This window comes from Bombus vancouverensis, chromosome 5, assembly GCF_051014615.1.
Source record: "Bombus vancouverensis nearcticus chromosome 5, iyBomVanc1_principal, whole genome shotgun sequence".
NCBI lineage: Eukaryota > Metazoa > Arthropoda > Insecta > Hymenoptera > Apidae > Bombus > Bombus vancouverensis.
In genome coordinates, this window is record NC_134915.1 from 18,988,726 (window position 1) to 19,014,299 (window position 25,574).

The window sequence follows — 25,574 nt, forward strand, 5'->3', positions numbered from 1 at the left end:
ATCTTTCTTCGTCGCATACGATCCAATTATCGAATTATCGAATTATCGTATCGTATTATCATATATGATGATCGTACGTGACGAATACAAAATCGGAACAATTGAGAACGGCATTATTAGGAACGACAAATGTCAATGAAATATCGTCAAAGGCGATACGCGTGTTTTTATATATTTTTATCGCCAATCGTAGAAAGTAGTTTTCCATGATACGTATCTGTCTTCTTAAACGATAGGCGGCCGTTCTCCGTCTCTCTTCCCTTCTCCGCTCGAATACCGGAAGTGGAGCACGGTCAAGATAGCAGCGAAAGTTCTCAACCAACAACATTCACGGTCGCTGTCTGATTTTAGACAAGATACTACAAAGCTATATACGTGTACGTAGTTTTGCATACTCTCGTCGATCATCGTGCAAGAAATCCAAAGATGCGTATCGACTTTCGCTCGCTAATTCGAGTTTCCACGATAACGAAAACGAGTAAACGTGTAAATGATGGCGAGAGATCGGACGTTCGTATTACAGCAAAGCTATCTACGTAGCAAACAAATCGTTTATATTAATTTCTAACAAGTAACGCGTTCTTTCCACTTACAAGGTAACCGTATCGTGCGCCGTAGATATTTTCCACTTTCCTTCGGCTATATAATATCGCTCGTACCATAAAATTTATCTTCCAGAGCTTACTACTTTCTAGCAAAGTAAACTTTAGTTTAGTCAAATAACGCGAGAAAGTAAACCTTTGATTTCTTTTTGGCAAATGAAAGCCGTAAGTTTAGCTGAGAAAATATATAAAATTGTCTATAGAAATTTCCCCTGCATCCTCTTTGGAAAAACACGGGTACTATACGAGGGAACGAGCTAGAAATTGTAAATTGTAAATTTCTTTAAACGCGCGATAAAACGAATAGAGATAACGCGTATTAAAGAATCACGCCGAGTGTCAAAGGATACAAGCAGACGTCGTTAGAGGGGAAAGTGCTAGTACGCGTTTATGATAGAAGCGGAGCTACGCGGAAACATTCGTGTAACCCATTTACGTAAGAGACATCATCATGCGCGTCGTTCCTAAATCGACATTTAATATTCTAACGCGTTTCATGCGTACAGACCTACTCTAAATCGAAATCCGGATTATCAGATCGACCTAGATACGATACTTGGAAGATTGCTTCCGTAGGAGATGAGCCTGAGATGAGCGTTTCATAGCGAGGATATCGATATTATTTACTACGACGATGCCAATAATTATCGCAATCCGTTGATAGCGTTAGTGCGCGCCTATATTCTTCCATATCGCGTATATCCTGCACATTTTCGGTCGTTCGATAAACGTTTAAACGTCAAATAAACGCAGCTACATGCACCGAACGAACATGTAAAGAACGAACTCGATGCGGATACTTTGATCCGTAATTTCGTAATCGAGATAAGTGAGATTCTGCGAAGAATAAGCAAATGTCCGATACTTTTGTACGATAACGCGGCGCGTTTACCGTGCGCCGCGTATTCAAGAAACATTCAAAAAACGTTTAACCGACAAATAACGCCGAAAGTTACGACGGCCACACAATAGCGCAAGCGTATCGGAAAGCAAACGATAAATTTCGAGATATTATTCCCGCGTAAGTAGGCGCGTCTTCTCCGGGGAAATTACAACGCGATTTGTGGATCGCGAGCGCAAATTAGATCCTAATTAACGCGCATTCCGAACACCGACCCCGTTAATTTCCCCGGACTCTCCGGCGCGGCGTTTTTTCTTCCTCCGGGTCCCGCCTCCGTCGCGGTTCCGATTCCCCAAGAAAGCCAAGCGAACGAATTTCGCGCCGGCTGGAACGGTGAAATTGCGCAATTTTTCCACCAGCGTTGACGTCAGCAGCCATTCACGAGAGTCTCGCATTCAGCTTTCACGCGGATCTTGCCTCGTCGTCCTCGCGTCCACGCTACTGCTCCAAAGCATGCGCGGATATTTGCCCGGATATTTGCCCATTTTTGACGCGATGTAATTTGCTTGGAGAATTGCACATACGACGAATATCACGGCGCGCAATCGTGTAACAGAACGTGTTATCGAGTAGCGTAACGCGAACGAACTTACAAGCTGTAAATCGTAGAATTCTCTTGCGAGAACGAGTTTTTACAATTTTCTTAAAGTGCTCGTTTCGTGAGCCACTGTACGCGTGAACACTGCACGGAGAAAACGATACTTGACGATTGCCTTTTCTCGTCCTTCTTGGACGTCGGGTCAACGGCGATCTATGACGTTGTACGAGGGATATAGCGGCGCGCAGAATCTACAGGTCGATTTTTTGACGCGTTCAACCTGTCGAGAAAAAGGAAACACGGTCTCGATGGTCGCGCTTCGTGCGAAACGAGTGTCGACAACTGCCAACGGACAATCCGTAATTCGTTTATTTCGTTTATTTCGCTTTCTTCCGTTTTCTTCTTTTTTTTTTCACCGATCGGAATATTTTTACGACTATGCGAGTTTAAACTCGCTCGATGGCACTGAACACAGCCAAGTTAAAAAAATATCGAAGGAGATAATGCAGGGGACAAATAACGCTATTTCAGATACGAGTGAGTCATTTTATCTACCTGTTAAGTGCATTCTCGTCGTTTGGCTCGAACGAGGAAGGAAAAACGCGCGGGGAAACGGACTGTGCGCCAATTACACCATATACAAAAACTCGTTAAATCTCCGTTGCAATTACGTCCGCTTACGACTCGTATAAATTCAAACTTCATCTTGCGCGCATATCGTAGAAACTCTACGTGTCTACGCAACACCTTGTTCGCCACGATCGCGCCAGATCGCCGAAAGACGAGGAAACAAAACTCAAAGTCGAGCTGTTGCGACAAACATCTACGTACGAACATTTACTTTCTTAGAAAGCACCCGTTTCGGATTTTCTTTTACTTTGCTCGCAAAGTTCGTGGGCAGAAAATTTCTCTCGAACAACGAGCGGTCACGGGCGAGAATAAAGGCCATCCACATCGAAGAAGAGAAATTCGCCTTCGATGTCCGATTCGTTCGGTTAATAGCGCATATCCTGATGAGCAGAGCGTTTAGAAACGACTCGGTATATCGGGTATTTCGAGGGAGGACTCGAAATTTCCAAGACACCGCGTGCCTCGTACGTGAAACAATCCGACGGAATCCGATCGAATCCGATCGAATCAAACCGTGCGTTTGACCGATTTCTCACTTCGAACCACCGAATTGTAGGAATTCGAGCAGCGTTCCGACCGTCAATTCGCAGTCGATTTCCAAACGCCACCGTCGATCGTTCATTTCGTATTAAGTCGAACGCAAGATTTAATTCTGGCATACTTTCCACCGCCGAAACCGCATCGAGAGAGGAGGAGCTCGTCCTCGTCGCACCCTAAAAAGCTCAGGGTACCTATCGTCGAAGTCGTTTCCGATCCGTAGGTTGATTCGCGTTTGTAAGTTGCTACTGCCAACTTTGAACTCACGCGTAAGCTCAAATCGTCGTTCCACTTTTTCCTGTTAAAAATCAAATATTTTAACAACTCGATCGAACAACGTTTTACACGCCATAAACGGATACATTGTACGTTATAATTAGAAATTATGTCTCTGGTAATTACCAATTAAATGATCATAGAATTTTTTTACGAAACATCATACATCAGCCTTTATAATAATTTCGTCGCGCTTATCACCGCACTGCGCTATTCGTAGATTATGCGCAGGCTATCGCGAGTAATCGCTAATAGTTAGAAATCAATGACGATCTAACGAGAATTTAAGAAGTTAACGACAATGTTATGCAAAAACGGATTAACCTACATAGGGAGTCATGTATCGCTTTAAGGAAACGTCGAGAAAAGTAGTACGCCAACGTCGTAATCAATAACACGGATGTCAAGAAAATCGTGTTGAGAAACGGTCATAGACTTGGAAAAGGAGAATTTTATTCGATATAAGACTGTCACCGACGTTTAATTACGTAAGGCGTTCGTTCGAAATAATTTCAAGATAGCGCTGTACGTAATCGGCTACTGTAACTAATCAACGTACGGACGAACAGACAGTCATTTAGATTAGGTACTATCGTATGCCGTTGACACGCCGTATATTTCTTCTACTATATGTAAAATCTGCTACCATCGATAGTGCCTTCGGCAACCGGTCAAACAGTTTTTGTTAATAAGGATAGTTCGTCACGCTCACTTTCACGGTCAAGTTCCTATTTTAGACTCGGCGCGTTAGCGTAAAGCGTTCTCGATAGTCGAGCGTATCGTAAACTCGGTTACGTTCGAATCGTAATTTGGCTAATTGCAATCGTAATTTGCCCGATCTTCCCGTCAAGGATTCGGGAAACGACAAGAAAAGAAGAAAGAAAAGAGTGGAATAGAGCGGTCAGCCCGCTACCAGAAACGCTACGAGCGCCACGTTATTTCATTCTCACGGTTCACCTTGAGCCAACTTTCTCCCGGCGCGTAGCGACCGAGACTGACCGACCGTCCGCTAATTACGATGCACGCTCGCAAAGGGAAAAATGCGCGCCTGGTTTATCGACTAGTTAATTGCGCGTCCTCGCGATCTTCACTGGGAATCCACGATCCCCGGAACGCTCGCGTAGGATAGAGAGTTCGCCGCGATGTAAGACGACGCGCAACGGGGGCACACCTGGATGTGCTCGATTACTCGATCGCTGGTTCGATCGTGCACGATCGGACGTCGCGTCGCGCCATTACGAAGACAATGGTTCGTGGGCGCCAAACCACCAAACCACCAAACTACGGGCATCGTGCCGATATCTTTGTCAATTTTGGGTCACCGAATCGCTTTTCCTTCTTCCCGTTCACCCTGACGTCACCTCGTCACGTACGACGTCGTCTTCGTTAGCGCGTGGAAACGTTTAAATTTATTTGATTCTTTGTTAAAACGAGCAAGAGAAGAAAAGGAAACGCTCGTTCGTTCCATGGATTCTCGATTCTTGATGCTCGAAGCCCGCGACGATAACTAAAGTATGTGTCCGGTGAAAATCGATAAAAAGAAAGGATGAAAAATTTGTCAAAGAGCGATATAAAAGTGTAGGGGAAAAGAGAGAGAGAGAGAGAGAGAATAAATTCATAATTCGCTGATAAATCTTTATTGGACAACGACGATCGAATCCTTTTAAGACTTACCGTTGCATCGACGGGGCCACTATACGAGATGTAGGGTAGATTTATCGAGGTGGCGAACACGTCCCTTTTGTCTTTGGCCGTCTGAATTTCATTATCCGTTGCGGAATTTTTAGTCTCTTTGTAACGTACGTCGTAAGTAATGCACCGTTTGCCGGATGAAAAGGACGAAGCGAGGCTAACAGAATATACTTTCTGTACATGGCTACGTTTATCGCTGCATTTATATATCAGTTTTCCGTTATAATTTCTTATTGTCCTTGTTCTTCAAACAACTATTTCGCGTATATAACGTGCTCTCACCTGTGATCAAAGTGGGAAATTAATTTGCATTCTCGATTACGGATCAATTCGAAGCAATAACGCGAGCAAACTCGTCGTCCCGTTAAACATCGAGTACGTTACAAATTCATTTATATCTGCGAAAAATATCATTAAGCACAAAACTTTTTGCCTTAATAAATAATACAGCGTGGCGCGCACTGCTCGTTCGAATGGAGTGAAAGTCGTACCCGTTCGTCGCAATTGACGAACCTTTCTCGAACTTGCTCTCTTACCCGTTTAAATCATCTCCATAATATTCCATTACCACTGTACACATTTCTCCGGCGTACGTTCTTAAGAGCATACTTCAAACTTGAGCACCTTCGGTGACCGAATTCTACCAAAATGTCCCTGTAATTACAATAGAAATTTATATTATTCGGAAATACCGACTATCGGCGTTAAGGTTATTATTATTACCTGTCAACGGATATACATACGTGTACATATTCTTTAGTATATATATATATATAAACTATAGAGTAGCGTATAAATTGCTCAGCACCGATGCCGGTCGACTACGGAAATTCGAAAGTAGAGAAAAAAATATAACCGTATCGTAAATATTTGTAAATATTTGTTAGAAATTATAATAATTATAACAAATTATTGGCAAAATAGTCGATCGGTAGATAGAAACGCCTAACTGTAGCATAAGAATGGAAAAGACGATCAACTCGCGGAAATCGTTCGAGCGGATAATAAGGATACTTGTTCTTTGAAAGAAGGAAACGGCGTCTCGACACAAACAAACGGATATATTTAAGGTAGACGATAAACAACGTGAATAGAATTTTAAGACGACGATCCGTTTTTAGCGTCATCTAACATATTAAAAGGACAATAAGGATACGACGATCGAACAAAAGAACGACGCTGTAAACGCAATAATTCTCAAAAGGTTTCCTATGCTAAACGTTCAAATATTTTCACGAGCCAATGTAGTTTTATCGGAAATCCAACCGCTCGCTCACGATCGGTTACCTGTTTGTCATTCCACTCTGCCAAACTGCTCGTCGCGCTGCGTGCTCCAAAATTCTTTACTTCGGACGTTGTCTGGTACCAAAAGTATCGTAAGAAAAAAGCAAAAAAAAGAAAAAGAAGGAAAAAGAAAAAGGAAAGCACGTAGATACGCGACCTTAGTGTGTCAGTGTGCCTATATGCTAATCGCTGAAAGAACGGTTTTAACCTGGACGTATCAGCGCCAGCGGCGCCGTATTCCTCGAATAGCGCCTGAAGAAGCTGCGCTTTTAACACGTTTAGCGTGCCAATAAATGGACGATTCGTTCGCAAACTGCCGTACAAATTACGAGGAGATGTCGCAAATGTACGCATAAATTATCGAAACACAAAGCTTTGATGCATGGTTAGCGAACTCGAGTTGTGACTATTTTAAGGGAGAAAGAATTTTCCGCGTATTTATCATCGTTCTACTTCGACTACTACGTGCTCGACAAATTTATACGTTGTGGCTTAAAAATACCCAGCCACTTGCTTACTTTTGCCAGTCTGATTAATTTACAGAATCGTAAATAAAAATTGTATCGATAAACGATAATAACCACATTCCGATTGTTATTTTATTACTTCGATATTTCATTACTTCGAAATTAAAGGTGACAACAAACAACCTAACAAGTTGCCAAAGTAAACAGATATATTTGGAATGGCGTGTCTTAACTTTCTTTACCGATATTCATTTTCGACTGAAAGAACTTTCGAAAGGGGCCCCTCGATTTTCGTTATATCGGTATTAGCGTTTAACGGTATCCGGGCATCGCGAACGGTAGAAAGTAGTTTGACGTTTTCTGTGTTCGCGATCATTTTCTACACACGCGCGCACACACACACAACATCGTGCAATTTGAGAACGATCGAGAAAATAAAGAAACTAACGGAACAAATTCGTCGTCTGACGTGCCAAATATCGCGAGTTTTATGTCGAATCAACCAACATAAATAAATAATGATAAATCTCGTATTGAAAACTACCAAAGATCGTAGATTTATAGAAAATTAAGCGATATGGAAAAAACACGGTCGACGTTATCGTAGAGTGGCGAAAGTGTATTTAAAGAATACAAATTGATCGTTATCTCTACTCTTCGTACTCGTTGCAAAGGATCAAGTAGTCGTTTCAACCGAAGCGGCTTTCAAACCCGAATCGCGGCCCGATAAAGCAACGTGCAAATCTAGCTAAAGTATCGCACGCGATGCATCAGGGAACCCGTTTCGTTTGTTCTACGAACGAGAGGCCGCGAAATCTGCTACCTTTGTGTAACGATATTCGTAATTCACGCGTAACACACACAAACCTGCGTCATCGTATAGGAAACAGAGAAAGACGCTGGAACAATTAGCCGATTGCTAAACAAATCACACGCGTGATCACGAATATAGCCTCGATAGCTAATAAATTTTTATCACGCTTGCTGAAACGCTTTCTTCCATTGTCTGATATTTCGATTGTTTTCAGTCTCGATATAGAACTTATACTACTTATTGGTAGCGATGGGACCAACTTTAACATGAAATTACAAGTCCGAATCAAATCCAACGTTCGAGCTTCGCTTCGTAGAGTTCCAATATTTCGAAGGAAATTGCCGATTTTACTAATACTTTTTATTAATTAACACTTTTATATAAAAAACGCCAATTTCCTTTTTATGTAATTTTACATGTACTACATCTTTGAAACATCTTTGTACTACATCGATCGTCGTAACATTATGCTATTAGTTCGTCGCGAAGCTTCTTACATTTACCAGTTATGTATTTTTAAAAGATTCGTATCCTTCGATTTAACGCGAGTTTCGCTCTTTCCAACCACGTTGTATTAAAATTCATCGTGCATCATCCTGCGATTTCCAGCTACTTGGACGTTTATTTTAACCCGTTTTCTCTTCCGACTATCTATGAACGATACCTAAGAGGAGCGATTTTTGATTAATCTCTGATAAGATACTCGTAAAGTTCCATTATTTCTACCGTTAAAGTACTGTTTCTTCTTCTAAAAAAAAAAGTAAATTATGAATAAAAGAATTAATCTATCATCCATCTATCTATCTATCTATATATATATATATATACACACACACACATCCGTCTTCCTTAATTTTCCTTCGTGTAAATTATAATATTCTTCGAAACACAGGTATATTACGTACTAGGGAAAAGTAAAGAAACTTATCGGTGAACCCAGTTGGAAACGTTTGCAAGTTTGGAATACGTTTTACAGTCGCTATACTTGCGACGTACAATACTTTAAGCCCATCGCTACTTATTAGTATAATATTTCATAAATTCTCGCCTATTGTAACTTGCTCGCCAATTACCACGTAAAATTGAAAGTCGTTACACTTTCGACCATGAAACTATATTCTCCATCACCGTTGTAGTAACAGCGTGTATCATCGGAAGGAAGATAAGGATCGCGCGTTTCACTTTACGTCTCGTCATAATGCTATACGTTATGACTGTAACTCGCAAAGGCACCAAGGATCGACCTTTTCCGATACGAGCGTCGCGAACATCGAAGAATAGGAAATCAAAGAAAAGGAGGCGAATGATAGATCGAAGATTTCTCCGGGCGAGAGCAGGATCGTTTATCACCGTCATTGCGCGACGAAGAAAAAAAATAGCTCCGCCGTTTAGCCGATCACCGGTCTGTCGAAGAAGAAGAAGAAGAGGAAGAAGAAGAAGAAGAATGCACTTTCTACGGGAATAAGAATGCTTTCTTTCGCAATTGCGTTCAAAACGCGCTCAAGTTTGCTCGATAAAGTTGCCACGCAGCTGGCGAAATAGATCACACAGCGCGTACTTGTAACTCGAATATTTTAACGATTGAAAAGTTAAAGTTCGAGCGCAAAGTGTACCAAGTGGAGATGTAAAAATCGTATTGTTCTATTGTACGCAAATATAGAACTCGTACTTGATTCCACGAAAATACGTAACTTTTTTTTTTTTATTAACGTGGAGGAAATCCCCAGGAGCGGACACCAGGCCGCGGTAGTGCCGGATCCCAACCGACTAAAACGTCCGCGATGATTTGCGTAATTCGCAAAACTTTTAACTTGCGCAATAATTCATTTTCTAACGCGTCTGCCAGTAATAAAATCAATCAAAATATCTTTTTCACGCGTCCGAATCTAATAAATATTCACTGTAAAAGATAGCGGACATTCAAAAATCGCTCCTATTCTCCACGTTCTGGCGACCGACGCATCAGGCATCTGGCATCGGGCATCGGGCGAAAACGATCTCGTTAAGTCACCGAACCACTCACTTTCACCACCTACGCGTGAATTTTCTGTTCCAACCAGCCTCCCACCTGGCGAGTTAACGAATCCCGTGACAATGAGTCACTGGCGGACCTCCGGCTACTTGCTTTCTCGTGCTGCTGCAATTTTGAAATCGTTCTCGACGATACAGCGGCGACCGGGGTTCGCTTACTCTCGTTTTTCACTTTTGTTGGCCACACTGTCTTGCATACCAATGCCGTTAGTTCCGCTACCTAATACGGAGGGAGATTAATATCGATTCAATGGGACAAGTTACTCTCACTCTCCCTATGCCATTTCTCCTTTGCATCACCGTCGTCTATTTCAGTCTTCTTGTCCTTCTTTTGCGTCTCTTCGTTCTTCGAACGTCTCAACGTTCCACGCTGTTTTCGATCTCGCCGTTATTCCTCTAACTATACCGATATGCTTGCCCGCTTACGTACTATAGAACAGCCAACTACGTATACGATTAATCCATCGAGCAGCAATCAATGGTTTATCTTACGTCGACGTTATTCGAATAATATATTTGAAAACTGATCGCTCGAATAACATATTATCTTGTTTGTTCGTGAAGATCATTTCGAGATCATTTCGAGATCATTCCGAGTAAGCGTCTCCAACTATTCAAATACGAACAAAGTATTCTATCGAATGTAACACGCTATCGCGACAATCTGCTCCTATGATTTTATATATAATATATAATATATAGTATATAATATATAATAGACGTCTTTCTGACAAAATGTTCGAAGCAAGAACAACTTTGAGCGCCGGCGTGCTACCATTGTAACAATTCATTGTCTCGGTCAAGTGGAAGCCACTTGGCTGAAATAAAATAACCGAAATAAGAAAAGTTACTTCCTCCGTGGTATTCGCAAAGTGAAAATAATAAATCAGATGAGATAATTCGTTGTTTCAAGCTGTAATCTTTTACCGCATTACAAATAAAAGGTGTTCGAGACTGTGTTGTAGAATGCAAGCAGATATAAAATTCAAAATTTAACTAAAATGGAAGAAACAGAAATAGAAATAGAAATGCACGAATGAAAATGCATTTTCAGGCGTATCGATGTTACGCATTTCATATGCGTAATAGCTTTTAATATATGTATGTATATCGATTAGTCGCAGATGACGTATTCCATTAAAGTATTTGCATACCGTAACTACGATATCTCTGGAACGTCAGCACAGACCAACATGTAACTTTTATCGAAAACCGATATTGTTGTCACGCGACGATTTCTTTCGGCAATTCGTTCCGATTAAAATCTCTCTTTATCTCTTCGGCCCGCCACGATACTCGCGTTTGTGCGAGAAAACCTTATTCTTACCAAATATTTATTTATTTTATTTTAATCTGTATTTATACAACCTTATATTTCACTTTCTATATTTTCAACGAAAGATGTAATTTTATCCATTTTTAAAGGAGCGTACGTACGGTTTTGTTCGAACGTAAAATACCAAATTATAATTATTAGATGCACGCAAGCGAAGAATTTATCTTTTATCGTGCCTCGTCGACGCGTAATATACAAATAATTTATTAATAATATGCGTTACACGCGAAAGAAAAATTAGTTACTTTTAGAAAAGCTTTTCAGGTCGCTAAATAAATCTGTAGGTATCTAGAAATGCGTTGAAATAAAGGTATATACGAATATACTAGCGGAGACTCGGTCGCATGCTTTCCTTTCGTGTCCCTCGACTCGTTCGTCCTCTCGAACGTCGCCGTTCCTTCGTCTCTCGTCACAAGGCTACGCCCCTGAACTCACTTTCACCGGCTGCATCCTATGCATCCGGAATCGACGAGATTCTCGGCGCAAATAGAATAAGGACGTGATACGAGACGAAGCTCGATAACTCGCTTTTCATACCAAACTCGCCTTTCACGGTAAACTCCAACGACGCTTCATTTCCACCTTGGAAACACCTTGAAAAACGCGAAAAGATAAACAAAAATGTACTTGTCCGACCGAACTTGTCCGATCTCGAAACTCTATCGTACGATTTGACCTGAATATCAATAAGAAATCTTTCCTATTGAAAAAATTGCTTTACGACAGCTAGAAATGCTTGTAACGTTCGCTCGTCAAATAATACATGAAACAGATTAATAAATCTTGAATAAATGGTATATTTTGAATTTCAACTGGCCGTTGATAAAGTTTTAATCGAGTAATTTAAGCGTTTAAAAGTTTATATGGTACGCGAGTGCCGATGCGACGAGTTCAAAATAAATTCGTTTATCGCGGAGAGACGGTATAATAAACCGAATGGCATAGTTGACAGAAAATTTTAGAAAATATTTGTCGCGTTACCGTTACTTGTCTTTATCGTCCCGTATGGAAAATTTGTCCTTTTAAAAGCGTCAACTTCGAGTTAGCAAATGGGCCGACTCCACCAGAAGGCATCGGATATTGCTTTTCACTATCAGTTTCCCATTGATTCCATGTATTTTAGTAATATTCGCGTGTTTCCGGTACAAATCGAGCAAAGTGTCTGCACATTTACCAACAGCAGCGTACTGCTGTGTTACTACACTATCGTATCGTAACATAAACGATACAACTATCCACGCGATATTTAAACGACGAACGCGTACAAAGTGCTGCGATAAAAAGGGACGAAGGTGAGAAAATATGGATTTTCACTTTTATTTCGCAACGAGACTAATTCTAAAACTACACGTATCTATAAGCATACGTTCAACCGTAAGAACGAAACGTTATCCGGCTTCTTTCTCGACGTCCGCTTTTAAATAACGGATATAAAAATGCCACGGTCGCCGAGTTTTACGTTAACGTTTAATTATTTATTCGCTCGAAGCTCCTAAGGAGGTAGACCGGACACCGTTGGCTAATTATTATTCACGCCCGTTTGAAACGTTTCTCCGGTGGTTGAAGACTCGAGACTTTCTTATAACCGTTTTACGCGTTTTCTACGCTTCTTCGATCTCTTTGTCGCTATTCTCTCTCGTCGCGTTATCGACGATATCCGTTTGCGATATCGCCATACGAAGCATAGCGAAACTGACGACGATGGTAATCATCGGTAATTATCGTTACATCTCCTCGCATTTCGCTCCTTTGATATTCGAACAAAGTACAACGGCGTTTGTTTCTCGATAAATTTGCCAATCTCCCTCCGACTTCCTAAATATCGTAAATTATCCGGAAAAGTGGATTTTAAGCTACAACTTTCAACTCGCTTTGCTTCGCCAGTGAAAAGAAACGGACGAGAGCGGAGAGTGCGACAAAGAGAAAAGTAAAGTTACCCTTTTTCGGAAGAAAACATCCGTTATCGAAAGAAAGAACATTGGCGAATGTTTAATGAAACAAAGAAGAATTAAAATCGAGGGGATTTCAAATCGAACAGACAAGTGTTTATTCGTCGTTCGAATTTGACGAAATGGTTTAATATCTCGTACAACGTTCGAGGAACGTTAAAATTGAATGAAAAATGACAAACGAATTGAAACGAATGTCGATCAAGTTAGTTTAACACATATATAGTATAGTTATAAGTCGAAATATAAGCTATCTAAGATTTGGTATCAGCGCGGAGCCGAACGTGCTTCCTCTTTTCCATCTGTTACCGTTTATTACTAGTCTCGAAAACGATATTACGTGCATCCACCGCAAGTATCGTTGCAATTAACATTCTTCCACCGTTACTATTGTCGGACGCATGTTTAAAATACGCGGTCAATCGACGCGTTCGAGGTATGCGATGGATGGTCTATTGTTTTAAGCGGTTCGTGCGTTCCGTTTCTGCGAAACCTCGTTCTTCTTTTCCGTGACGCCGTGCCGGTAACGCGTGTCGACCGCCACGAGTGAATGTTAAGCGAAGATATTCTATTTCACCGTAAAGCGTTATTCTCCGTTATAATATTTAAGCCCTAATAACTTTCACGTCAGCCAACTCTCCTAAATATCGATGCAACTATTATTTTTACCAGAAATACGAGAATATAAAGTAAAAACCCGTTTCGTCGTAAATTCAAATTCCAAATTCCAGATAAAACACGACCTTCTCCACATTTTCGATCCTATTTTTAACAATTTACGACCAATTTACGTTCCGTATCTTTAAACGAGAGGCACATCGACGGACGTTACGGGAACGGTTATCGATCTTTGCCAAAAGCCAGCTATAATTCATACGATCGTACGTCGTTTTATCATTTTACGGTGTTTAACGGTTACAGAAATAGAAAAGGTTTCTGCGCTTTTCATCCAAGAGAATGCTTGAAAGGTTAGAGTTGCTTCTCGAACGATCAAAGAAAATAACAATGTTTAGAAAGTAGCGGAAAAGAAAGAGTCGAAAGGATTTGTTACTTCGTTTCATCGATCTTTCGAAAGCCCATAAAGATTATCGTTTAATATCTAATTGCGACAAGTAGTTTATTACTATTCGAAATTTAAAGTCGGAAGAAAAGACGAAACCGAGCTAAAATTTCAATCGAATGAAAAGAAAGATCGAAATTTCCTGTCTTTAGGGGAAGAACAGTTAGTTATATATAGAATAGTCGGTAGCGGCGTTCTCTTTCGCACGATGCAACTTCATCGAACGACGATCGTTAAGATAGTATCGGTTGTTAAACTATTTGATATCGGGGCAATTTGTCCCTTCCTGTATCGTAAGACAGTGTCGATTTCACTAGTAGCCGACTAAGCGATAGCTTAAAAACGATTCTGATGTGAAGACACCGCTTCCTTCTTTTTCGAGATACACTTATCGCCGGTTCGAACGTAATCAATCGATCAATGTTCGAACCTACTTGCTGCATACTCGAGCACATCGCTACCAAGCGGTCGCACATTCACCAACAATAGAGGCGCGCTTTTCTCCGTGTGGAATTCGAGTTACGTCGCGGCCGCGTCAAGCAAAATAGTATCGACTTCTCGGCTGCTTTCGCGAGGCCGCATCCGGAATCGATCGACGCGCTGCAAGATACGTAAACAGGATACGATCAGTGACTCACGCGGCGTAAACTCGCCGGTCGTTAGACCCGTTTGTAGACTACGCGACGCACCACGGCTCGATCGTCCGCCGACAGATGTAATTTTATTTATGCGCGAAAGTTTATGCACGATCGGAGAGCGACGCGGCAGCGACTACGCCGAGACCGCTGTCGATGCCTGCTTCGCGAATATCTTTCCACCTTTTCGAAATTGTCGAGAGAAGCGTTCGAACCCGTTGGCATTCCAATCGTTCGTAACTCGGCGATCCCGTTTCAAAATCCAAGTGCACGCGCACTGCTGATCCAAAAATAGGTGATTTCGTCGAAATTAGCGAGCAAACGATTAATCGAGGATTTTGTAGTCTAGAGTGGCTCACGAAAGTATTTCAACGCTTACCAGGCGAAACATTTTGAAATTTCATCGAATCTAAAAATATGCAACGTACGTGAATATCGTACATTTTGCAAAAATCACCGAAAAATTTGACCACTCGATCATTTACCATTAGGATATTAGCTTTACAATTGTTATTTCTGCTCCGTACTAATTTTATATTAGGCACATGTTCGTAGTGAATAGTTTGTAGAATAATTTCTATAGGTATGCGTGTTCGCGTCGATTTCAAATTAGCTCGATATAATCGGTTTCATCTCGTTACGGTGGTAATGAAATTTCAGAAAGTTTCGTATATAATACTTATAACGCGTATTAATAGTATTCAAATACTTTCTGTATACGTACAACAAAAATAAATTAAAACTATAAGAAACTGGTAGTTGCACTATAGCGATTACGCGTTCCACTTCACGGTATATAAAATAGTCCTTCCAGCGACTACTGCCAAACAACAACAAGCAAATTCTTGAAATTCGCTTTTATAATCACGATAGTCGCGTAATTTCAGTGGAATTCGATAATCCGAATCGGCCGAAAGGCACGATCGTCGACAAGTAGAAACATTAACCGTTAGTAGTACGAGGGACAACGCGTAACCGTCGTATTTATGGCGATTATAATTTTCTATATCGATGCAACTTTTGCAAACGCAAGTTCGAGCAATTCTCGTTGACGAGTTACGCTCGGTGTTTCGCGATACATGGCGAACGGATGGTACCGTAGCGGACGTTGCTGCGTGAATATCGAATTTTCATGAGATTTCTGCTCGGCCGGTTCTCCACGCAAGACCATCTTCGAAGACGTTACCAAGCCGCTGTTTTTCCCGCCGCTAAATTCTTAAGAATGCCGCGAATCCATTCACCGGTGGCTAATTGCAGGAACGTTGCGATGAATCGCAATAGCCCGGCGATGGTAGTGACTCGCTAAAAATTTAATCTACTGCGGCCGGCGAGGAGGACGCTCTGATTCCTCGAGTAATCAGAACATGGCAATCGGCGGGCTCTCGTGCCGAACAAGATACGAAAATGAATTTCGATGCATAGCTGAGAACGAAGGACCGTAAGAAGGAGGAATGGAAGAAGCGTGCTGAAAAAGAACACGGTCGCGTTTCAAGGACCGTAAAAAGTAATTTGGACACGATACCGTGGCAAAACGTCTAACGAATGGAGAAAGTCGAGCGCAAACGTAAAAGGAGCAACAAACGAAAGTAGTAGAGCGGATGAAAAAATTCCAGTCTCTGTTCTTGTATCCTGTGTCGCATAAATCCTATTTAATCCTATTTAATCCTATTTAACTTTCGATTATCCTATTTAACGTGGTTTCTATACTCTCGGTAACGCGATTATCCTTGCCATCTTTAGGACGTTTGCACGGGATCTGCAGCTTTCTCGTTTCCTAGGAAATATAGACAGATGGAAAGATAGTAAAACTTGAAACAGCAGTACGAGTTTTAGCCGTCGAAGGAGCATCTTAGAATTTTTCAAAACGTAAATAACGCGTGCCGTGCACGGTTCGTATACACGGTTTATGGATCGTGGCCCATACTCGGATGCGATGGATACTCGGCCAATGGAACGTCCCAAATAATACTTTTAGTTGCACATCCTACACGTACGTGCATTCAGAAAATCTCTCGTAGCCGTGACGTTTTAAACCAGTGGTAGGAAAAATACGTTCACGATTCCGATAAACACGAGAGGATACGCGCAAGTTTTCGAGAAATCTGCTTACCAAATTTCATTTACCATTTCGATTTTACTTAGTTTTAAACGTAATACACCAACGTCCACGATGAATCGTTCGAACCATGCAACGAGTGCATGCGATAGATGCGATGGAAAATTAATGCGAATGCGATTCAAACTGTAACAGCCTTAGAACAGCCAAGGGCTGTCGAAAATTCTCAATCGCAGTTATTCAAAATTGCAGAAATGTAAACGAAAGATTTATTTATTGGAAGGAAAAACGACTAATTTTATAGAAACGAACAAGGTGGCATAAACGGAGCATAAACAATCGGCGTAATAAATTTTACTTTTACTCGGAGTTCGGCAGTACTTTTCGGTAGATCTAGCATAAATATACAAAATGTTATTCTATCGTCGTTTTTAAATATTATCGACTATTATGATAATAAGAACGATAGCGTTGCTGGCTCCGCGAGATGGAAAAGATAAAAAAATCGTTAAAAGCGATAGAGACGCTTCCTCTATCCTATCCTATGTCGATCGTAGTAACGGCGGTAGATCGAAGGAATAACGATCAAAGTTTGCTCGAAATCGTATTTCCCCGTGACACATTTATCTCGCGACTGGTGGAAAACGTTCGTCGCGCGTGGTGCGCGTGCAGAAGAAAAATATCGGCGAAAAATGTACGTTCGATGCGCGGCATGTAATTTCGGAGTGTCTCGTAAATAATGCAAACAACGCGATTACTAAATCTGACGGGGGGGGGGCGGGGGAACGCACGGTGTACGAGCACGCTGTAATTAAGGATTATTAGTGGCCATTACTTACGCGCAAGCCAGCCAAGCAATCATCCGGATTACCACGAACAAGAATGACGAACGCGGCATGAAATAATTACGCGCAACGACATCTCGCTTGACACAGCGAGGACGCGTCCGGTCGAGGAGGATGAGTTGTTGCGCGTTTAGGAAAACGAGCGCGCCGTCGTGCCGATGCCGAAAAGAGGAAGAGAACCGGAAGCCGAAGAGAAGAAGCAAACGAAGAAGAAGCAAGAGGGACAGAGAAGAATCGAAAGAGCCTTAGCCGTGGCAGCCGTGAACGCACCAACGACGCGACGCCACGAGGAGAAAGTTTCGAAGGCAGGAAGCGAAGTAGGCCACGACTTTGACCGCTCGCAAGGTCCATACTCCCGAGGCACGCTGATTCGCGGTGCTTCCACCGTGTACCAGCTTCCACCGTGTCGATGGGATCAAGTTCAATACGTAATTTACAAATCCGACTGCAAGTTTCGCTTCGCTACCCGTAACGACGCGTAACGGTTCGTTCGCCGTACTCGCCAGGTATTCCATCTTCGCGGGCTGTTTTCCACCCGCGCGCTCCTCCTTACTCCTCTTACTCCGCTATGTACTCTGACATTAGAACTCGATCGATACTCTTACGAATACCAGTCGAGTTATGAGAATCAGAAAAACGCTATACATGCGTCCTGTTTGCGCCTTTGCAACTTTGCAAGACCGACGATGTAATCGATCGTCGGACGGACGGAATCGTGTTACCTTTTGAGAAAAGTGATTTTAACAGAACGGAGTATCTATCCTCTATGGTAAGACGGCGTTGGATCCATCTACTTGGGAGTAGTTCTTTTTTTTTTTTTTTTTTTTTTCATTTTTAAAGTTCAATTTCTCCCTTCCGTGTTCGAATCTGCTGGAAAGTATTGCCTCCTTTCTTCGGAATACTTATAGAAGGCTGGAATAGTCGGCCGATGTTCGAACCTGCTTACAACTTATTTCAGCCCATCGCTACCTCGCACAGGCCGATTCCACTCTGTCGATGCTCTGTCTGGCTACGAACGACGTATAGCCTGTCTCCCGCTCGGTCGGAAATAAAACGACGGCTGTCGTCGGTGATCCGCTTACGAACAGAGTCGTCGTTCCTTGGAAGCCTGAAACGAAAAATCTAGGTAACAACGTGATCGTGCATAACGCGTCTCTGCGAGATGATCGATCCAAGTTTTACATGGAATGGAGCTACTCTACGAGCAAATGTCGCGATTACGCTGGTTGGAACTGGTCCGCGGCGAGGAAAAGGAGAAACGTAATCGCGTTGAAATATTTGAAAGCTTCGTTCTCTCTTCGACGGTCTGTGTCCGTCCGACGTCGCGTATCAACGTCGGTCATCGAAATATAATCGATTACGGAGATTACGGTTTTCGATTTGTTCGCGTTTTCAACAACGAGGCTGATCTCTGAAAAGGGAACTCGCAAAAGGAATCGTATACGAACGAATATACCGTGGCTACGTCGAATATCGCCACATCGTTGTACCATATTATGACATTCACGTAGTACCGGTTAATTAGAGACAAGTAGACGAATTTTTTCGTATATTTTCGTGTAATTAGACAAATTCGACAGTACGAAAATTAAATACGATTCTTTTCCATTCTTCTATTCGCTAGAAATTTGAATTTTTGTAACGACGTCGTGTACGATTAAACGCATATCGACTACACACGTTCGTCATCCGAAAACTATGTGACCTATCGACGATCCCGCGAGTATTTCCATGCCTCCCTTTCCTCAATTATACCGGGGTCACCGCAGTCGAGCATTTCAAATTCACACCTCTCGTTCCATTAGCTCGGCAAGATTAAACATGATTTACTCAAAGACTTGCGGTTACGTGGAAAGAAAACGCGTGGACGTAGCTACGAGGACTACCTATCTTCCTACGGGCAAATCAAATTGGCTAACGAGGCAAAAATCAGTGTAACCGGTTAATTGGAAAAGAAAAAGCAAGATATCGTCGATGAAGATCGAATTATTCCGAATGTTTTATCGTTTCTTTCCATTTGTTCAGCCGTTCTTACCATTAATCCTTAATTCCGTCCGTTTAAAACCGGGACAACTATTGCTATTGAAACGATTACGTTATCAGTACGATCTGATATTTTCTTATATCTATCGAAAATAGTTGGACGGTTTATTTGTACTCGTTCTTATATCAGAAAGTTCAGTTTCGTAATATTTACCAACGAGATGTCTTTCTAGAATTTCTTAAAGTCGTATTCGTCTTTTCTATTACGAAATATCTGATATCTATTACTCGCATTAAAATCAAGCGTAAAATAATTATCCGACCAACACTGAACTTTCCACTGGACAAAACTATGCTAATTTGCCTAACGTCGTACAAGCAGTAACTTTTCACTCTTCATAGTTCTTACATACCTATCGATATATTATATTATTATATTATTATCCGTTCGTAGAAATTCGTTCGTTCCGTATTCGTAGAAATTCGCAAACATACAAAGATAGTTTCAAATACTTGTCGATTAGTAGTACTTATACCTGTCTTCGATTAAACACGATGAAAACACATGCCGATCGTGTGGTAGAGACGAAAGATGGTAACGAGCATACATCTGTCGCGTAATTTCTTTTACGCGACAGAAAACGAAATGCGAAAGAAAAAAAGGGCATAGGAATGACTGGAATTTGTAATAACGCGTCCGTTATGTCGCTATGCTGTTTTACGTCGCGTGATATACAATGGCTGGAAAAAGTATTTCCGCTTTGTGCTATATTTATTATTGCATTTACGTAGCAACTAATTAGATCCGAGTATATTAAATTTCGCGATATTTAACGATATCGTACAACTTCCGTTATACGAACTAACCGGAGGAAAAGTGTTGGAAAAAGAGATAAGGAACAAAAAACGAACGCCCCTTCGGAAGATAGCGCGAAATACAATTTCCTGATAGTACGACCCAGCGCCACGTGGTCCCGTCACTAGGTCAAGGTTGCTTTTCAACCTGGAAAACGCCGCCACTAAGCGGCTACTATTCCGCGCAACTTTACGCGTTCCTAGCGACGTTTTATCATTCGCGGCGAGTGTCGCGTGCCAAGTTCTTCGTGACTTTTACACGTACCGAGATACGCGTTTTGTCGTGACAAATCGCGTGCATAATGGAAACTAGCGGTTCGATCGTTGTCTGTACGGCTGATCCGAAAACAAAACGCAAAGCTTGGATACAACGAAGTAAAAGCTGCTTCTATATTTCATTGAGAACGCGAAAAATAAGGCAACGAGTCGTTTATAGCGATCGAGTAAAGATTCGATTCGTAACAACTATATCGTATCTTGTTGCGCGATAAAAGCACGTAAACACGAATAAGTCGTTTTAAACGCGCTTGTAATCAGTAGCTATATAAAGTCAAACTGGTATACGAGTAAAAAGATAATGGAAAGAAAATTGGAAAACGGAACGACCGTAATTCTCGATTGTACGTTACTTCGTAAGTACCGAAACGTTGTCGCGTTTATCAAGATAGCCGTTTCTAAGCTCGAATAACGTACAACTAATTACACCACAGTTCGTGCTACATTTAGTTTTGCTATTACGAGCATCGTAACGCCGATTCCGCCGAATCGCGTTTATACGTAAAGAAAAAAATTATACCTCTAAAAGATAAGATTCTTCTATGGCGTTTCACGCGCGACGTTATCTGTGCTGTGACGAACAAACACCGACAAAATTCAATTTAATGGCAAAATTTTGCCGCGCTATACGAACTCTGCGTGATGCTCTGTCATATTTCTGGTTATCGTTACGTGGTAATAAAAGTTTAATCGGCCGAAAATAGTCGATATACACGGTATGATGCGACAGCGTACGTGCACGCATAAATACGTACATAGGTGGATTACTTGCCGCAGTAACGTATTACCAAAAGGTAATCGTCAAAGCGTATATTGTAACGTAAAAGAATACTGTTCACCACACTGGCAACATCAACGTTACCAAATACGTGTCTCGATTCGTAAAAGGTAGAACGAATCTGCGTCGAATCCGAGCGCAACTAAGAGACCATGCGATTGACGCGATAAATTTTCCAAAGAAAAAGAAAAACAGCAAGCCTTTTACGTCCGCACGGATACGTCGAGCGACGATGGAGGTTGTGTTCGTTACCGCAGCTTGGGTAAAAAGTCACTGCCGAATTTCCAGCGAGCATTCGAATGGGACGACTTTTTGTTCGCTAGAAAGTTTTCGAGCCGCTGTCTCGACTTGCACGGAAACAGAGTAAGGCGTACATGTCCAGAGGCGTACGGCGCAAAAAACGAGTGGACGTTGCGTTGGTGCAGCGGCAAAAACCACCGATATAGAGCGGATTAAAGAAGCACGAAGATCGAGGAAGAAAACATGCTCGCTTTCGAGTCGGTCACGCATCATCGACAGGCTCGGTCGCGAAATCCATCTGCCATACTTTCGCCGCGGATGCTTGCCAGAAATCGTCGGCCTTCGTCGACTCGTTCGGTTCGCAGATTCCTCGTTAACTGTTAATCGGACTCTTACACGGATCTGGCGCGGCGAACGGAAGAAGACGGATGCCGCGATAGAAGCAGCGAAACAGCACTCTCGTCGCCTGTCCCTGTCGGCCTACGCACGTACAACGCCCGTACAAAATATTTCTACCGCGTTCATACAGCGATTACATAGCAGCATATAGACGCGACTCTACCTGCTACACTTATGGGCAATTTCGTGTATCTGGCTCGCCAAACGCAGATTTGTAACGATCTTTCGAAAACGCTGGTTAGAAGAGCCGACCACCACTAACCATCACCGATTTTTTTCTTCTTTTCTTTTTCTTTCTCTTTTCTTTTTTCTTTTTTCTTTTTTTGTCGTTCGACCAACCGTAAGACGAGATTAAACGCTACTCGAAGCGGGCAGCGGCGAGAAACGTGCATTACGTTGACAAATGAATACAACGCACGATCACCGAGCATAGAAACCGTCGATGATCGATATCGCGGAAAAGCTATTAGGAGAATGAAATTGAGATTATAGATACGTGGAGATATTACAGGCAACGTTTTTCTTGAAACATACTAGAGAAATTCGAGGTAAAAGTAGGAGCAAAGCTGGGTTGTTCGTAAGGAAAGTGGCGATTAATCGTCTAACTGTAAACTCCACTATCCGATCGATACTTTGATTCGATAAATACTTTAGGAACAGACGTCGCTGCCTAACGTCTCATAACCGACGCGTCACGCGTTACACGTTAACTTCCAAAAATACAAATCACGTTTCACGGAATAATATTCCAACGTGCTTTCCACTCGGTATACCTACCAACGTTTGTCAATTCGCATATATTTTATTATCTCGTCCTTTTGTCGCCCGGTCTGTCATCTAGAAAATATATCGATATATCGTAAGAGCGAGGAAACTTAATCGATAATCAATAAAAACATTCTTTGTCGACGAATACGTGGAAAACCGACGACACTCGATGGGAACTCGATGGGAACTCGATGGGAAGTCGATGGGAACTCGATGGCAACTGGTTGCGAATCGAGAAGGATGGACGCGTGTAAATGAAATCAGTGGGAGCAAAAGGGCCGAAAATGTTTATTCGATTATGCGTGCACGCGCCGCGTCCTCCTTTCCTCCAGGAGGTATAGTTGGCAACGCTAGTTAACGCACACGCACCTGCACCGGCGATCGGCTACAGCGAGTGATAATCGTAGAGTAGGTCAGCGGAACAGCGCCTCTAGCAATCTGCGTTCTTCGGCTTACCGAGTCCTATACGTGCGAGGCTGCTCGGCCCACGTATACACAGCGTACTCGTGTACGTGCATGAACACGGATAAAAGTACGCCGACCGTGTATGACAAGAAACGAGTCGGCGAAACGACGATGTCGTCTGGACCAAACACCCGTCAACTTCCACTCGATTTTTCTTTTATTCGATCGCGCTTCGATTCTCGGTTGCTCGTCGTTTCATTCCGCTAAGCAGAAGCGTTTCTCGCCGAGCTTTTCGTTTCGGTGCAAGCCTGATATTTCGGTGATCGACGGAACTTTCTGTTAACGGATTATTGCCGATAAATACGTATCTCGTGACTCCTATACGCGTCTTCGCGTCCGTTTCAAATATTACTCGCTAAATACGACAAGTTTGTTCGTACAACGAGAAACAAGGCAGTGCTTGTTTTTAACTGTCTCCGCGCTTCTGTATAAGATCGTTTACACTCTGATATCGATAAACGGATAGACACTGGTAAAACGCAAGTCGCCAACGTGGTAGCAAATCAATTGTGTTTGTAAATACAAACGTAAATAGAAAATACAAATAACAAGAGAAATACGTCGAGAGTAGAATCATTGAGAGCTCTGACTATATATAATCTAGACGTAGTTTGTAGATTTTCAAAAGCGATGTTTTTTTTTTTTTTTTTTTTAGCAACGACGCTTCAAACAGATTCGAGCTTCTTACCGTTCTCCAGATATTTATTACATATCGTTCACGGTGAAAATAGTCAGTGTCTATGGAACGTCATGGTAGATAGCGGAGCAATATCCTTCGAGACAGCCGCGTCCCTTTCTTTAGCACGTTCAACGCTATTCGGTAATTCACGGTCGATCGATAATACGTAATAAAAATAACAAAGAGGATTTTTCGGACGAGTGAATTCGGAAATATATACATCGAAATGGAATGTTTTCATCGAACCTTGGAAAAAGTTCAGGCTTTCACTGTCCGAATTGTCACACTTTACGCCGTTATGCTGGAATTTCTTCCCGAAAGCATCGAACAGTGTCGCGTACGATTACCTCGAGCGAGACTCGAAAGCAATTTTACGAAACTTTACGATATACGCGCGGCATGTGAGCAAACAGTCTTCGTTAACGCGATAACACTGAGATAATAATAAATAATAAATATAATTACGACGCATATCTTTTTTCACACATGGATCAACGAATTTGTTATGTTTCAGCATCGACGAACCTTCGTTACCTACTTTCCGGTATCATTGAAAATAAAGGTAAATTACACTGTACTCGTTCTGTTACGATATCCGGTTATCGAGCGCGATTCGCGGTTCTAATCTCTGTGATCGCGCACGGATTTTCGTACCATATTTCATACCAAACAGACGTACGAGCTTCCGTTGGCAAAGTTTCTCTCGACACGTCTATTATATCGTAATACGTCTTTCTTTAATTAGCTTAACAAAGTCGCTCGATCGTACGCCCCGTTCAACTCAGCGAACAATTCCCTGAACGCTCGCGATCGTTTAACCGACGACGATTTAACCGAACGACGATTTAACCGAACGACGATTCACCGGCGAGATCGATCAACGATAAAAACCATAATACGTTCGTTAACTTTCGACGATTGCCATAGAACGTAGACGTCGATTATCGTTCCATAATCGACCGTCAAACGATACGAAGCTACTCGCGTTTTCACCAACGTGACAAATTATCAAATTTCAATAGAATCTCTCTGGATAAATCGATAAATCGATAAATCGACAAATCGATAAATCGATAAATCGACAAATCGATAAATAAAAGAAAAAAATTTTGTCGCGTGTACGTATACGTGGTATTAAGAGGTTTGAACGATTATTAAACGGATCGAACAAACACATCGATACATATCCGTGCGATACACGCGTTGGAACACGTATACGCGAAATAGCGAAACGAAAACTGTTATACAGCTTATGCGCGACGCGATACAAAACTAATACAGAAACCGACAAGAGTTTGAACAAATTTGAATTTCAATACTTTACGATTTAGTGGTACCTCTCTAGAGTATCCTTTGAAACGCGATACTCGCACTATTGCGTTCAACTCGGTCGAACGCACGAGTTCGTAGGTACTCGATCTCCGAAATGATCCGATATAAAATAATCGAAATAACATATTTCACTTCCAATTAATCAC

The 25,574-nt window shown here is 41.9% G+C and overlaps 1 protein-coding gene across 8 annotated transcripts in view; it reads right to left on the reverse strand.

Annotated features, from left to right (window-relative positions):
- dyl (transmembrane protein dusky-like) overlaps positions 1-25,574 on the reverse strand; it is a 61,954-nt gene that overhangs the window by 30,866 nt on the left and 5,514 nt on the right. For 3 of the 8 annotated variants that reach the window (XM_076618487.1, XM_076618491.1, XM_076618490.1), the window contains exons 2-4: positions 5,900-18,761; positions 5,713-5,830; positions 5,159-5,458 (exon numbers count right to left, since the gene is read on the reverse strand). The exons of 1 other annotated variant lie outside the window; for it this stretch is intronic. In XM_076618487.1, the coding sequence (XP_076474602.1) occupies positions 5,159-5,166 (8 nt within the window). In that variant the 5' untranslated portion in view covers positions 5,167-5,458; positions 5,713-5,830; positions 5,900-18,761. Of the gene's footprint in view, positions 1-2,096; positions 2,167-5,158; positions 5,459-5,712; positions 5,831-5,899; positions 18,762-25,574 lie in introns of those variants that run through there. 4 more of the 8 variants (XM_076618489.1, XM_076618488.1, XM_033337787.2 and 1 more) reach the window with 4 other exon arrangements.